At 42.0% G+C, this 12500-nt stretch overlaps 2 protein-coding genes across 2 annotated transcripts in view; one reads left to right on the forward strand and one right to left on the reverse strand.

Moving 5' to 3' along the window:
• get4 (guided entry of tail-anchored proteins factor 4) overlaps positions 1-6540 on the reverse strand; it is a 17481-nt gene extending 10941 nt beyond the window's left edge. The window contains exons 1-2 of the mRNA XM_076266881.1: positions 6348-6540; positions 3019-3097 (exon numbers count right to left, since the gene is read on the reverse strand). Of these exons, the coding sequence (XP_076122996.1) occupies positions 3019-3097; positions 6348-6490 (222 nt within the window). The 5' untranslated portion in view covers positions 6491-6540. The remainder of the gene's footprint in view (positions 1-3018; positions 3098-6347) is intronic.
• A 5636-nt stretch (positions 6541-12176) lies between these two features.
• adam9b (ADAM metallopeptidase domain 9b) overlaps positions 12177-12500 on the forward strand; it is a 33529-nt gene continuing 33205 nt past the window's right edge. Inside the window, exon 1 of the mRNA XM_076266883.1 lies at positions 12177-12275. Coding sequence (XP_076122998.1) covers positions 12215-12275 — 61 coding nt within the window. The 5' untranslated portion in view covers positions 12177-12214. The remainder of the gene's footprint in view (positions 12276-12500) is intronic.

Raw genomic sequence — 12500 nt, forward strand, 5'->3', positions numbered from 1 at the left:
CTACACACACATTTACTACACACATTTACCACACACACACACACACACACATCACACACACATCACACATTTACTACACACACATTTACTACACACACATTTACTACACACACATTTACAACACACATTTACCACACACACACACACACACACACACATCACACACACATCACACATTTACTACACACACATTTACTACACACACATTTACTACACACACATTTACAACACACATTTACCACACACACACACACACACACACACATCACACATTTACTACACACACATTTACTACACACACATTTACTACACACACATTTACAACACACATTTACCACACACATTTACCACACACACACACACACACACACATCACACACACATCACACATTTACTACACACACATTTACTACACACACATTTACAACACACATTTACCACACACACACACACACACACATCACACACACATCACACATTTACTACACACACATTTACAACACACATTTACCACACACACACACACACACACACACACACACGTTTAGTTACTTGTACTCAGCAGGGACTCCCACACATAGCCGCCCAGGTAAGTTAACGGCTTCCCAAGTATAACTGACAGGGGAGATTTTATATCGAAATCGATCGAAATTACATCTCGAATTCGAACTTCGAACTCAAAAGTAGAATCGACGATGCAGCCACACTCCCAATGTCACGTCCAGCCTGTATGCCAAGACGCACAAACGCACACACACGTGCAGAACTGCGTCAACTCCTCTAATTTTAGGCTGCAGCCAGATAAAATATTGTAGTAAGACATTTTGGCCTTAGAGATGATCGCCATGTGTGTGTGCCATGTTCATCCATGTGCTCTCTTGGTCTGAGAACATGTTAAAGATGGAAAAGCTGCAGTAGGCAGAAAGTAGGAGAGATTTATGTCCAACATCTGTGGAATGCCATGTTCAAGGTGTTTGTGAAACCATGCTGCTTGTGTGTGCCTTAGAGAAGGACGGCCAGGCCTCTGCTCCAGCGGGCTGCTGCCCCAGGCCTTATTTACTGTCTTGGGGCCAATCTTCGCTGGATTCCACAGATGTCGGTCGTTAGGGGATACAACCTTATAGATATGGTGAACTTCTACAACTAACCAGGTCGTAAAATGGTTTGCGTACCATTAATGGAGATGTCATGTCTTGTCAAGAGGGTATAAGAAGTGTGTCATTGCTTGTAACATCAGACTGCGTCTGTTAGCTACATGACGTAGGCCTCCGGATTCCGTGAATAAAGCTCTCAGACTTCTGACTCAACTCCCGACTGGCTGAGACTTCATTTCTCTGATCCCTAGACAAATTTCTGTTCCTACAATATACACATCAACCCACCGAAATCGAAACCCCTCTTGCTACTCTGAAATCACCGGTGTGGAAGTATTTTGTTGTTCATTCACGTCAATTAACACTAAATTAGCCTACTCAATTTAGCAAGTGAAAAGATGATCTAGTTACAAATTACTTTAAGGCTTAAAATGCACCTTGATAACATATTCCATGAACACTAACCTTGGGTCTCTTCGGAGTGTGCTGAAACAATCTAATTATCATTCTGTGTTGTTTCATTTCACTATGTTCACGTCTCTGTTTAGCCTAATGTTTGTTCTGTTTACATTACAACCTCGCGGTTGGAAGGAACGGTTTCAAAATAAAAAGCGGTTTCAAAATAAACCAGCCAAAAGGGCATGTGAAGATGGACTTAAAGGAGAAATCCTGCAATTTTTCACATAGATCTCCGTTTCTCGAGGTCACCCAGTACCGTCGGTACGAAAAGAAAAAAAAAACAGTTTTACTGAGCTCGAGTTGCTGTAGCCAACAGAGCTTCCAGGCAGCTACAGCGCTACACTCTGGGGGCATGTTCCTGGGCAGCTACAGCGCTACACTCTGGGGTAGGGGTCACGATTCTCTAAATCCTCGATTCGATGTAATTTTCGATTTTAAAGTCACGATTCGATTCGATTTTCGATCTTTTTTAAATATTACTATTAATGCTCCTTATGTGTTATTTACTCTTTTTGGCCTTTTCCTTTTCTGTTTCGGGGGGCTTTTATTTTGAAACTGCTTTGAAACCGTTCCAACCGCGAGGTTGTAATGTAAACAGAACTAACATTAGGCTAAAACAGACGTGAACATATGAAATGAAACAACACAGAATGTTAATTTGATTGTTTCAGCACACTCCAAGGAGACCCAAGGTTAGTGTTCATGGAATATGTACTTATCAATGTGCATTTTAAGCCTTAAAGTAACTTTGGACTGTAATTAGATCATCTTTTCACTTGCTAAGTTGAGTAGGCTAAGTTGATTTTAATTGACGTGAATGAACAAATACTTCCACAACGGTGATTTCAAAGTAGCAAGAGGGGCTTTGATTTCGGTAGGTTGATGTGTAGGCCTATATTTTAACTGGCTGCAGCCTAAAATTAGAGGAGTGACGCTGCAGTTCAGCCCGTGCATGTGTGTTTGTGCGTCTTGGCATACATGCTGGACGTGACATTGGGGGTGTGGCTGCATCGTCGATTCTACTTTTAAGTTCGAAGTTCGAGATGTCATTTCGATCGATTTAGAAATAAAATCGAAATCGTGACAACCTTACTCTGGGGGCATGTTCCTGAGCTACAGCGCTACACTCTGGGGGCATGTTCCTGAGCTACAGCGCTACACTCTGGGGGTATGTTCCTGAGCCCCCATGTTCAGCTACAGCGCTACACTCTGGAAAACGGTACAATCGAACTTTCTCAAAACACATCCGAATGACATGATTTTGATGTCAACTCAACGTATGTACTCCCAATCATCCGTAAATTGATCTAAAGTGCATTTTACTCCGGATAATTCCTTTAACTGTTTTTGGATCTGAACTCTCCAAATCCTTCCTATAACCAGGAGTGAGTCCATGCACAGCAGCGTGAGCGAGCGAGTGAGCGACTGAGTGCGTGAGTGTGTGAGTGAGGATTTCAGAACTCACCTGATTATGACTGAAGAACAACAACGCTCCATTACACATGAGCTCTCGAGCTTCCGCATGCTTTGACTGTGACATATACCTGCAACACACACACACACACACACACAAAGGTCACGTTCAAAGGTCACACACAGGGTCAACATAGATCCACGTCATGAGCTGGAGAGCCATCTAGCAGCCAAACACACACACACTGCAGTTACCGCTACAGTAACTCATTAAGCTCATCATCACACCTGAGGAGCAGAGGAGCATCCCAATACACAACATGTGGAGCCATGGAGCAGGTGGAGCAGGTGGAACAGGTGGAGCCATGGAGCAGGTGGAGCAGGTGGACTACCGCAAGAGCCCACACCTGGTGCCACTCCACTCCACACCTGGTGCCACTCCACTCCACACCTGGTGCCACTCCACACCTGGTACACAAGTGTTAACGCCAGCAGCAAAGCTGCGTGCCTGCCTGCTTTCAGCGCAATTAATTATTAGGCAGAGCTAAGTGGGGGGAGCTAAGCTAGTAGGTTACGCTAGTCCAGACTGACTAATATAGTAACCTATTGTGGAAATTGAAATAAAGTGAAGTGTCTCACGTTGACAACGCAACGGCGTGTCATTACTGTAATTCATTCATACAAAAAAACGTTAAACCGAACATGCCGGCGCCCGTGATATCAACAATCAAGGTGCGCGTCATTTCCCATGGTCAATAAGTCACGACGCATATTTTTTTAGCGTTCAAGCCAACTGATAAAGTGAAGTAACCTATGTGGTAAGACGCGCAAAGTGCCTGTAGCCTACTTGTTTTGAACATGCTGATGTTAGGCTCATTTGCAAAGTCCTCAACTCCTGTCGCCTTTCAAAGTCCAGCGTTTCTCAAACTATGGGCCGCGCGGACCAGCACCGGCCGTAACGTGGACATTGCTGGTCCGGAGCCGCGGAGTGAAATTATTCCCGGGGCTTCGTCTGATAATTTGCTGCGCAATTGATCAAGGAACAGCGGACCGACAGAAAAAGAAAACAAACTTTTCTCCAATCAGTATGAATTACTTGCTAATTTGGTGTCATCAAACATAGAGGCATACAATTAAATGGTGGTATGAGTGTTCATTCAATGCGTGAGAGAAACTGAAACCACTTGATAACGTTGGTAGCAAATCTCCAATTCAACCTATTGGAAAGCTATTTAATTATGAAACTACATTTAATAGAACAATGTGGATTTATGCAACTTCCATAAAAACAGAGCACAGACTATAATACACTATCTAGAGTATTGTATAGTCAAATTTGAATAACGTGGCCAAAAGCTTGTGGCATAATTAAATATGTAAATATTCTTGCCATTTGCCAACAGTACCAGTATATGATGCTTGCATGAGGGAAACATCCCAAAACGATGACACCCATATAATTGCTGTTGTTTTGAGAAGTATTTATCATGCAACCATGCAAAAACAATGGAACTATTCTAATTATATTTTACATTAGTAAAGCAGTCCCCTGATGTGCATGTTTTCAAACTTTTTGTGAACAATGTTAGCACTTTAAACACTGGCTGCTTTGAAGTGCATGTATAACAATATAGCATAACAATAATAATTGTGATGTGATATAATGATAATTTGATGGGGGGTGGGTTCATGTAGGTGGGCCCTATGACCCCAAAGTATGCCATGACCGGGCCTCAGGTCAAAGAAGTTGTCTATTTCGGTGGCAACACTGGCATACAAATAAAGTCTATCAAAGGTCTGACATTACTGTAGATCTGAAGGTAGCATTTTAAATGGGTGTTTTTTTTTTGGTGGTGGTGTAATGGTGTGGGGGGTATTCTGGTGGTGGTGGTGGTGTAATGGTGTGGGGGGTATTCTGGTGGTGGTGGTGTAATGGTGTGGGGGGTATTCTGGTGGTGGTGGTGGTGGTGTAATGGTGTGGGGGGTATTCTGGTGGTGGTGGTGTAATGGTGTGGGGGGTATTCTGGTGGTGGTGGTAGTGGTGTAATGGTGTGGGGGGTATTCTGGTGGTGGTGGTGTAATGGTGTGGGGGATATTCTCTTTTTGGGCCCCTTAGTACCAACTGATCATTATTTAAATGCCACAGCCTAAGTATTGTTGCTGACTATGCCCATCGCTTCATGATCAGTGAACCCATCTTCTGATGGCTACTTACAGCAGGATAACTCACCATGTCACAAAGCTCGAATCATCTCACACTGATTTCTTGATCATGACAATGATATATGACTGTACTCAAATGGCCTCCACAGTCCCCACCAGATCTCAATCCAATAGAGCACACTTTGGGATGTGGTGGAATGGGAGATTCGTGGAGACGAGGCCAAAGACAAATCTGCAGTAACTGAGTGATGCCATCATGTCAGGACTGAAATCTCTGAGGAATGTTTCCAGCACCTTGTTGAGACTATGCTACAAGGAATTCATGTAGATCTGAAGGCAACCATAGGGTTCAACCCAGTACTAACAGGCTGTAGCCTACCTAATGAAGTGACCGGTGTGTGTGTATGTCAAATGTCTAAGGTCTGCTAGCCAATAGAAAGCAGTTAGCACATATGACACAGGAGATTAATTTAGTCCTTCTTATGAAACTGGTTTCGCGAAACGTGCCCAGAGTATGAATTGTCAAGTCATGTCGGGTTTGACACTTCGGGCCACGTAATGCTAGCTAACGCTAACTAGCCGGTTTCCAACCTACAAATGATCTGGTACAAGTATAGCTAACAAGCTAACTAGATGGGCGAAGCAAGGTGGAGATACAAAATAAATTAACACTGACCAGCTACTCAATAAAAACATAGACAGCTAGCTAACGAATATGCACTTTAAGTTGCCTGTCGGAAACAAATAGGTGTTTTAATGAGTTACTAGCTCTTACTAGTAGGATAACTTAACGGTAACGTATCTAGCTTAGCTTAGCGTTATTAGCCATCTGTAAACTCATTTATAGACCCTGACATTTTGGTGACAGATGAAAACGATATGATTTAGCAACAGCTCTTGCAATATATCAGGGCGTTGTATATGTTGAAAAATCGGCTAGGACATTGCATGAATAAATGCAGTGTTCTAAAATGAACATTACTTAGCTAGTATCGTGCACCTAGCATAGGTAACGTTGGTGTGTACGGAGGCTTTAACTGATTGACATGTTGAAATACCCACACAGAGAGAATAATTGTCAAAAGAGGCGGAACAAAACCAGCCGCCCACCAATCATAATTGAAGGAGCTAGTTGGGTTGAGGTGTAGAAAGGTCTGGAAGGGAAGGCCCCAAACACCAATTGAACGCAAATCAATATGCACCGTGAATGACTCTTACCTAAAGAATAACGTCCGATACATTTGATGAGCTTCATAATAGTCCCCTTTCTCCACGCTAGCGCGGAGTTTACCCTCAACTCTCTGTACCCCTCCACGGTTTCTCGCGCTGGAGCACTTCAGAGCCTCCTGCTCCGACATCATTGTTGTCCCAGCCCTGGCTAACTAGCTTCTCAATTCAGCTGGAGGGTCTTGAAGGGAGAAAAAAAAATGCGTAACATGATCCTTCCCACTTGCCGTAGCAACCGTGTATGCAGCAAAGCTATCTCCTTTACTGTCAAAAAGAAGTCATGCATTTTAAAAGGATTCTAATAAAAGTTACACCATAAACGTGAGCAGTACTACCCAACTAAGATGTTTTCGCAAGGGTGAATAGAGTGATTTCTAATGTCTTCAATGTTCATTGTACTGACGTTGTGGCAGGATCTGATGAAAGTTGGAAATAAGATAATAAAAAAAAAACTCCCTCAAAGACAGCAAGTAGGCTACCCTACAAGTGCAAGGCGTTTACAATACATTTTCCAAATCGCCTCAAGCGTGATGGTTTACATGTATAATTGTCTGTGTGAGTGTGAGGATGCAGGTTAAAGTAGGCAATGTCTCCAGAGTCGAGTCTCAAAGAGCCAGCAGGGGGCATTGTTGTGAGACTGGTCAGAGGTGAGAAAGGGAGTCTCACAGAACGCTTTCTCCCGCCATGCTTCAGGGCCACCTGGGCCCGGTAGGCCCGTTCAGTAATCCATCCCTGCGCCTGGGCCCGGTAGGCCCGTTCAGTAATCCATCCCAGACTATAGGGCTCATTGTAGCCTACTGGGATTTGTTCCTTTCCATTGCAAGGACACTTCATAGTCAGGGATATAGTGGTAAAATAAGAGGTGGGTAACCTATGCATTCTGTGATCTCGGTAAGGTGAACTACACCATGCGGTATCAAAAAAGGCATTTAGAACATGGCATTCAGAACATGTTTGATGATGGTGGAGGTTATTGTCCAATGTTTATAACAACACCAGTGGTATTAAATTGTTCCTAGAGTGTTGATGAGTATACATATTGTGAATGTGGATAATACAGAGTATTTTTATGTTAAAAGTTGCAGTTGGTGAATAAACTCTTTTGAGAGGTGGATAAACTCTAATAAGAGGTGGATAAACTGTATTTCTAAAATTTCAGAGATAGATAAACTGCGTTTACTTGCGTTTAGCCTCCACTACATCCCTGTTCATAGTGACGCAGAGCTATCTCATAGGGCACTTTTTTCTTCCATCAGAAAGGCACATGTAGGGAACATCCCATTGCATCCCATTATCCCATTGCAAAGATGCCGCAGAAAATTACCCACATGTCACTCACTGGTCCAGAAAAGCAACTGTTGCATCAAAGAATTTATAACCACATGCTCTCATTGATTGTATGATTGCACTATTTGTGGTATGCAGGCATTGTACAACGGGGGGCCCATATCCAGTATTCACAGAATCATCACATATCAAGTTCATAACAACAATTCAATTAGATATAGTCACCTACAAATGAAACATAGGGCGCTTGTTTTATTGAGCAGGTCTTGCATAGAAGCCATAATAAGGCCATATCTGTGTATTATTTGGAATTTTAGGCTATGGTATGTTTATTTTTTCTTGATTTTTGTTCACAGTCCTTGGTGGCCCTGTCAGTGCTTTGTAAAGTGTTGCATTAAAGGAGAATTCCGGTGTGATGCCGAAGCACCACCATGTTTCAACACACTTTAGGTCAATATCACACCAGAATTCTCCTTTAAGACCACAAAAGTCTCAAAAAGCATCTGAGCTAACGTTCATTCCCAAACACCCACTAGGCTACTTCAATACTCTATTTTCAAAATTAACGCACCCGTGATCTACATCTAAACCAAATATTTTAGAGCTTAAGTTCGGCAAGCTTAACAGGCAGCTTGACTGTGACTACTCGTTCACGACAACCCTGTTACCCCATATTTCCCCTAAAAGTGGACGTGTACGTGCAGCACACCACTGGTGGTACGCAGACTCCTTCTGGTGGTAGGCTACTCCAGGAGTCTCCAAGATTTATTGTTATAGAGATGACATAATCACTTCTAATTATATAATTCAAAATCCTTTACCACACAATCACTGAAGTTAAATTTAAACTATTTTATTTTGTCTTTAAGGAACAAAGTAAGCCTATATTTGTTTTTATATCAGCCAATAGGAGCCAATAGACCTACTAGGCTAGTTTAACTGTATGGAGCATTAGCAAATGGTTGACAAGCTAAGCTGTGATGGCAAGCAAAACATGATGGATTAAAAACATCCATGCAATCAAGGGTCCAAACGGGGAGTATTAGAAAGAGAAGTGTGGTGAATATGTCCAAACGGGGAGTATTAGAAAGAGAAGTGTGGTGAATATGTCCAAACGGGGAGTATTAGAAAGAGAAGTGTGGTGAATATGTCCAAACGGGGAGTATTAGAAAGAGAAGTGTGGTGAATATGTCCAAACGGGGAGTATTAGAAAGAGAAGTGTGGTGAATATGTCCAAACGGGGAGTATTAGAAAGAGAAGTGTGGGAATATGTCGAGCAGAAACTGAAGTTGGTGACAATGAGCCCAGCACATACTAGTGAAGCTTCCATGGCACCTGCCAGCAACAAACGACGCAAAACAGTATGTACAATATACAATATGTGAAATTGGCCAAATGTACTTGGAGAGCCTGAGGTGGTATTCTGAGGTGGTCATTGTGAAAAGTTTGAGAACCACTGGCCTAGACCCTTACGTTTACTACACTAGAAGGGCACTTATTAAGACATGTTCTTCAAACGTATTGTTTGAAGTGGCACTGTAGAGGGCACTGAAACATTTTTCCCATGTAAAGGCCAGCCGATAGGACACTTTAGAGGACACTTTAACATGTTTATTTCAATCACGGGGGCACCAGGGGGGGGGGGGGGGGGCGCCAATGCACACCAGTTCTAATCAGTAGCGTAGCGTAGCTGGGCCCCTGTGCAATGCACACCAGTGCTAATCAGTAGCGTAGCGTAGCTGGGCCCCTGTGCAATGCACATCATTGCTAATCAGTGGCGTAGTGTAGCTATGCTGGGCCCCTGTGCAATGCACATCATTGCTAATCAGTGGCGTAGTGTAGCTATGCTGGGCCCCTGTGCAATGCACACCAGTGGTAATCAGTAGCGTAGCATAGCGTAGCTGGGCCCCGGTGCAATGCACACCAGTGCTAATCAGTGGCGTAGTGTAGCTATGCTGGGCCCCGGTGCAATGCACACCAGCGGTAATTCTAAAATCAAATGAGTGTTTTCTCTGTTTTCAGTGTACAGGTGACTGGTGACTGTTAACGTCATGGTAACTGGCAACCTAACATGAGGATATCACCCTGCCTGGCGTGCTTCACTCACACTTACCCCTAGCCCTATCTACAAGTGCTACCTGACTAAGGCTAAGGCTAGCTTTCTCTGATCAAATTTGCCACAATGTCACCCAAGTTTTTTGTGTGAATTTAATGAATAGGCTATATCAAATCGTTGACATTCATTAACACAAAAAATAGTCCTAAAAACAAAATATAGGCTACAATGCATTTGTCTTAGATGAATAAAAAATATTTAAATTAATTAAAAAATACTGATTATGAAGCATGTCATACACATGAAATTATTATAAATATATTATCATTCGTTCTGATGCCCATATTTGTTTCTACCGCATGAGCTCAGACCACATGCTCATTGATGTTGACTGCTGCGTAATACATCTTGGCTGCATAACAACCACTGACGACCTTTTTAAAACCTTTTTAAATAAGCAGCTGTATCATTGATGAATTTGAAAGTAACCCTTTAGCCTATTTAATGTTAAAGGGCCTGTGTACAAATGCATGGGGTTCCTTAAAACTCCAGCGCACAGCAGTGGGGTGATGGCATTTAAAGTAGACTCTGAAAATCTCCCTCCTTTTCACAGCCTAATGTTTGCAGGTATGTCTTGTTGCCCCACCTGCAATACCTGCCTGTCCTTCAGCTGAGATTTATGCCCAAATCACAACTGCATTCACCTATTCAGTTCTTGGTCTAGTTTTAATTAAAGTCATGTTGTGTAATATTTGATTGCATAAAATACTGCATTTTCTAATGTAGGAGCAATACTGTAAAGAACATGACGGGTGTTGATTCATATTCATATTTGCCATGTTTATAGGTCTGGCTCATGTGTTGGCCCTGCAGTAGTCTGCATCACGTCATATCCTTGTCATATTGCTCCATCTTTTCATAGGAGAAATTATGGCAATGGGCCATACGAGAACTTGCATTGCAAACTCAGTGTTCACGAATTGAGCTTTAAACTGCGGTGAAGTCTTCATGCCCATCCAGGGGAGAATGAGCAATTACCATGTTATAATGCTTTACATCTGCGGTTCCACTATGAAACAATATTTCAGCATATTCACAACCCCATAAGTTTGTCTGAAGTCTGGAGGATATAGTTGATATTCCCTGGCAGCTTAAAAAAAACCATAAGTTTGTCTGAAGTCTTGAGGATATAGTTGATATTCCCTGACAGCTTAAAAAAAACCTTTGGTCCACATGACTGACCGGTTATTCCAGTTCCACAAATACTCAGATTCCTGGTCCTCACCGGTAACAGGTGTTGCCAGGTCTGCCGTGTTTCAGCTGATATGAGTTGAGTAAAGTGTGGTTGAGTTTTTCAGAAAATATATTGATTTGTTGTGTTGTGAGTGTAACTTATAAATAAATAAATAAATAATTATATTATATTTTATCTATATATTTTTTTTCTAATCTATTTAAGAATAAGGTTCTAAAAACAAGCCTTCCTTAGACACTCTTGGGCAAGAGGGATTGTTGCACCGTCCTAAAAATTGTCATTCCAGTTTTCATCTTCCATCCATCCATTCTGTTTACATATAACTTAATGCCGTTTCAGTACGTTAACTATATTCTTCAATATTACTTTCGAAATGTTGACTACCATCATATGAAACCACTTAAAATCAACATCAGCCGAAAATAGTTTCACTGTATCCCTTTAAGATGTCAGGCAATAGTTTCCCTGTATCCCTTTAAGATGTCAGGCAGGTGTTGTGTAGGCTCTATGCTCTACATATTTCTGGCTGTAAATGTATTATCATAGTAGGACAACATTGAATAGCCCTCTAGCCTAGAGATCAGGGATGTATTGGAGACTAAACGCAAGTAAATGCAGTTTATCCAGCTCTGAAATTTCAGAAATAGAGTTTATCCACCTCTTATTAGAGTTTATCCTCTCAAAAGAGTTTATTTACCTAAAAATACGATACCGCATGGCGAAGTCCACCTCACCGTAATCACAGAATTCATGGTTTACTCACCTCTTATTTTACCACTACATCCCTGCTAGAGATGTAAATACATGTCTTACCATGCTATTGTTACTGTTATTATTATTGATTGAATGCACATTATTGTTTATTATTGCTATATTCCCTTTTTTCATTGTTTATTTCGCTATTGATTTAATTGACATGGTTGTTTATTATTGCTATTCTCCTTATTATAGTCTTAATTTGTTCCCTGTTAAATTTTATATTGTATTATATTGTTTTGTATTTGTAGGCTATGTCGCTTTGGACAAAAGCGTAACCATAACCATAACCATGTAAAATATGTAATGACATTAGAGTTCCCCAGTTTTTTACAGTACAGTACCTGTGCTATTAATCAGTGCATATGCAGTTTTCAGTCAATCTCCCCGACCTGGCAACCGTACTTGCCTCCGCATCATCCCGGTAAACCACGCCCCCCCTCACCTGTCCCGCACCTGGGCGACACAAAGCCATGCCACTGCACAGACGCCCGTGACCGAGATATGGCTGCCCACACGCTTCTATATCTTTATCTTATATGTGTACTTGGGACTGAAATTAAAGGTAAGTCAAGGGAGCTTTTAGGCTGTTCTGTGAAGCTTGCTAAATTAGATTCGATAGACAGCACACGTTTTAATAGCCCGCTATTTGAATAAACAACTCTCACACGATGAACCCGGATGCTCCCCCCGCCTCCTCTTCGGGCTCGCGGAAACATGACAAAACCCTGTTGATGATGTCTTGCTGTAACGCTATATTGTTCGCGTGTAGGTGTTAGGTAGGCTAAAC

The sequence above is a fragment of the Alosa pseudoharengus genome, unplaced genomic scaffold (assembly GCF_046254945.1).
Source record: "Alosa pseudoharengus isolate Yale_2024_CS ecotype anadromous, Long Island Sound unplaced genomic scaffold, YU_APseudo_1.1 YU_APseudo_1.1_scf_4, whole genome shotgun sequence".
In the NCBI taxonomy this organism is placed as follows: Eukaryota; Metazoa; Chordata; class Actinopteri; order Clupeiformes; family Clupeidae; genus Alosa; species Alosa pseudoharengus.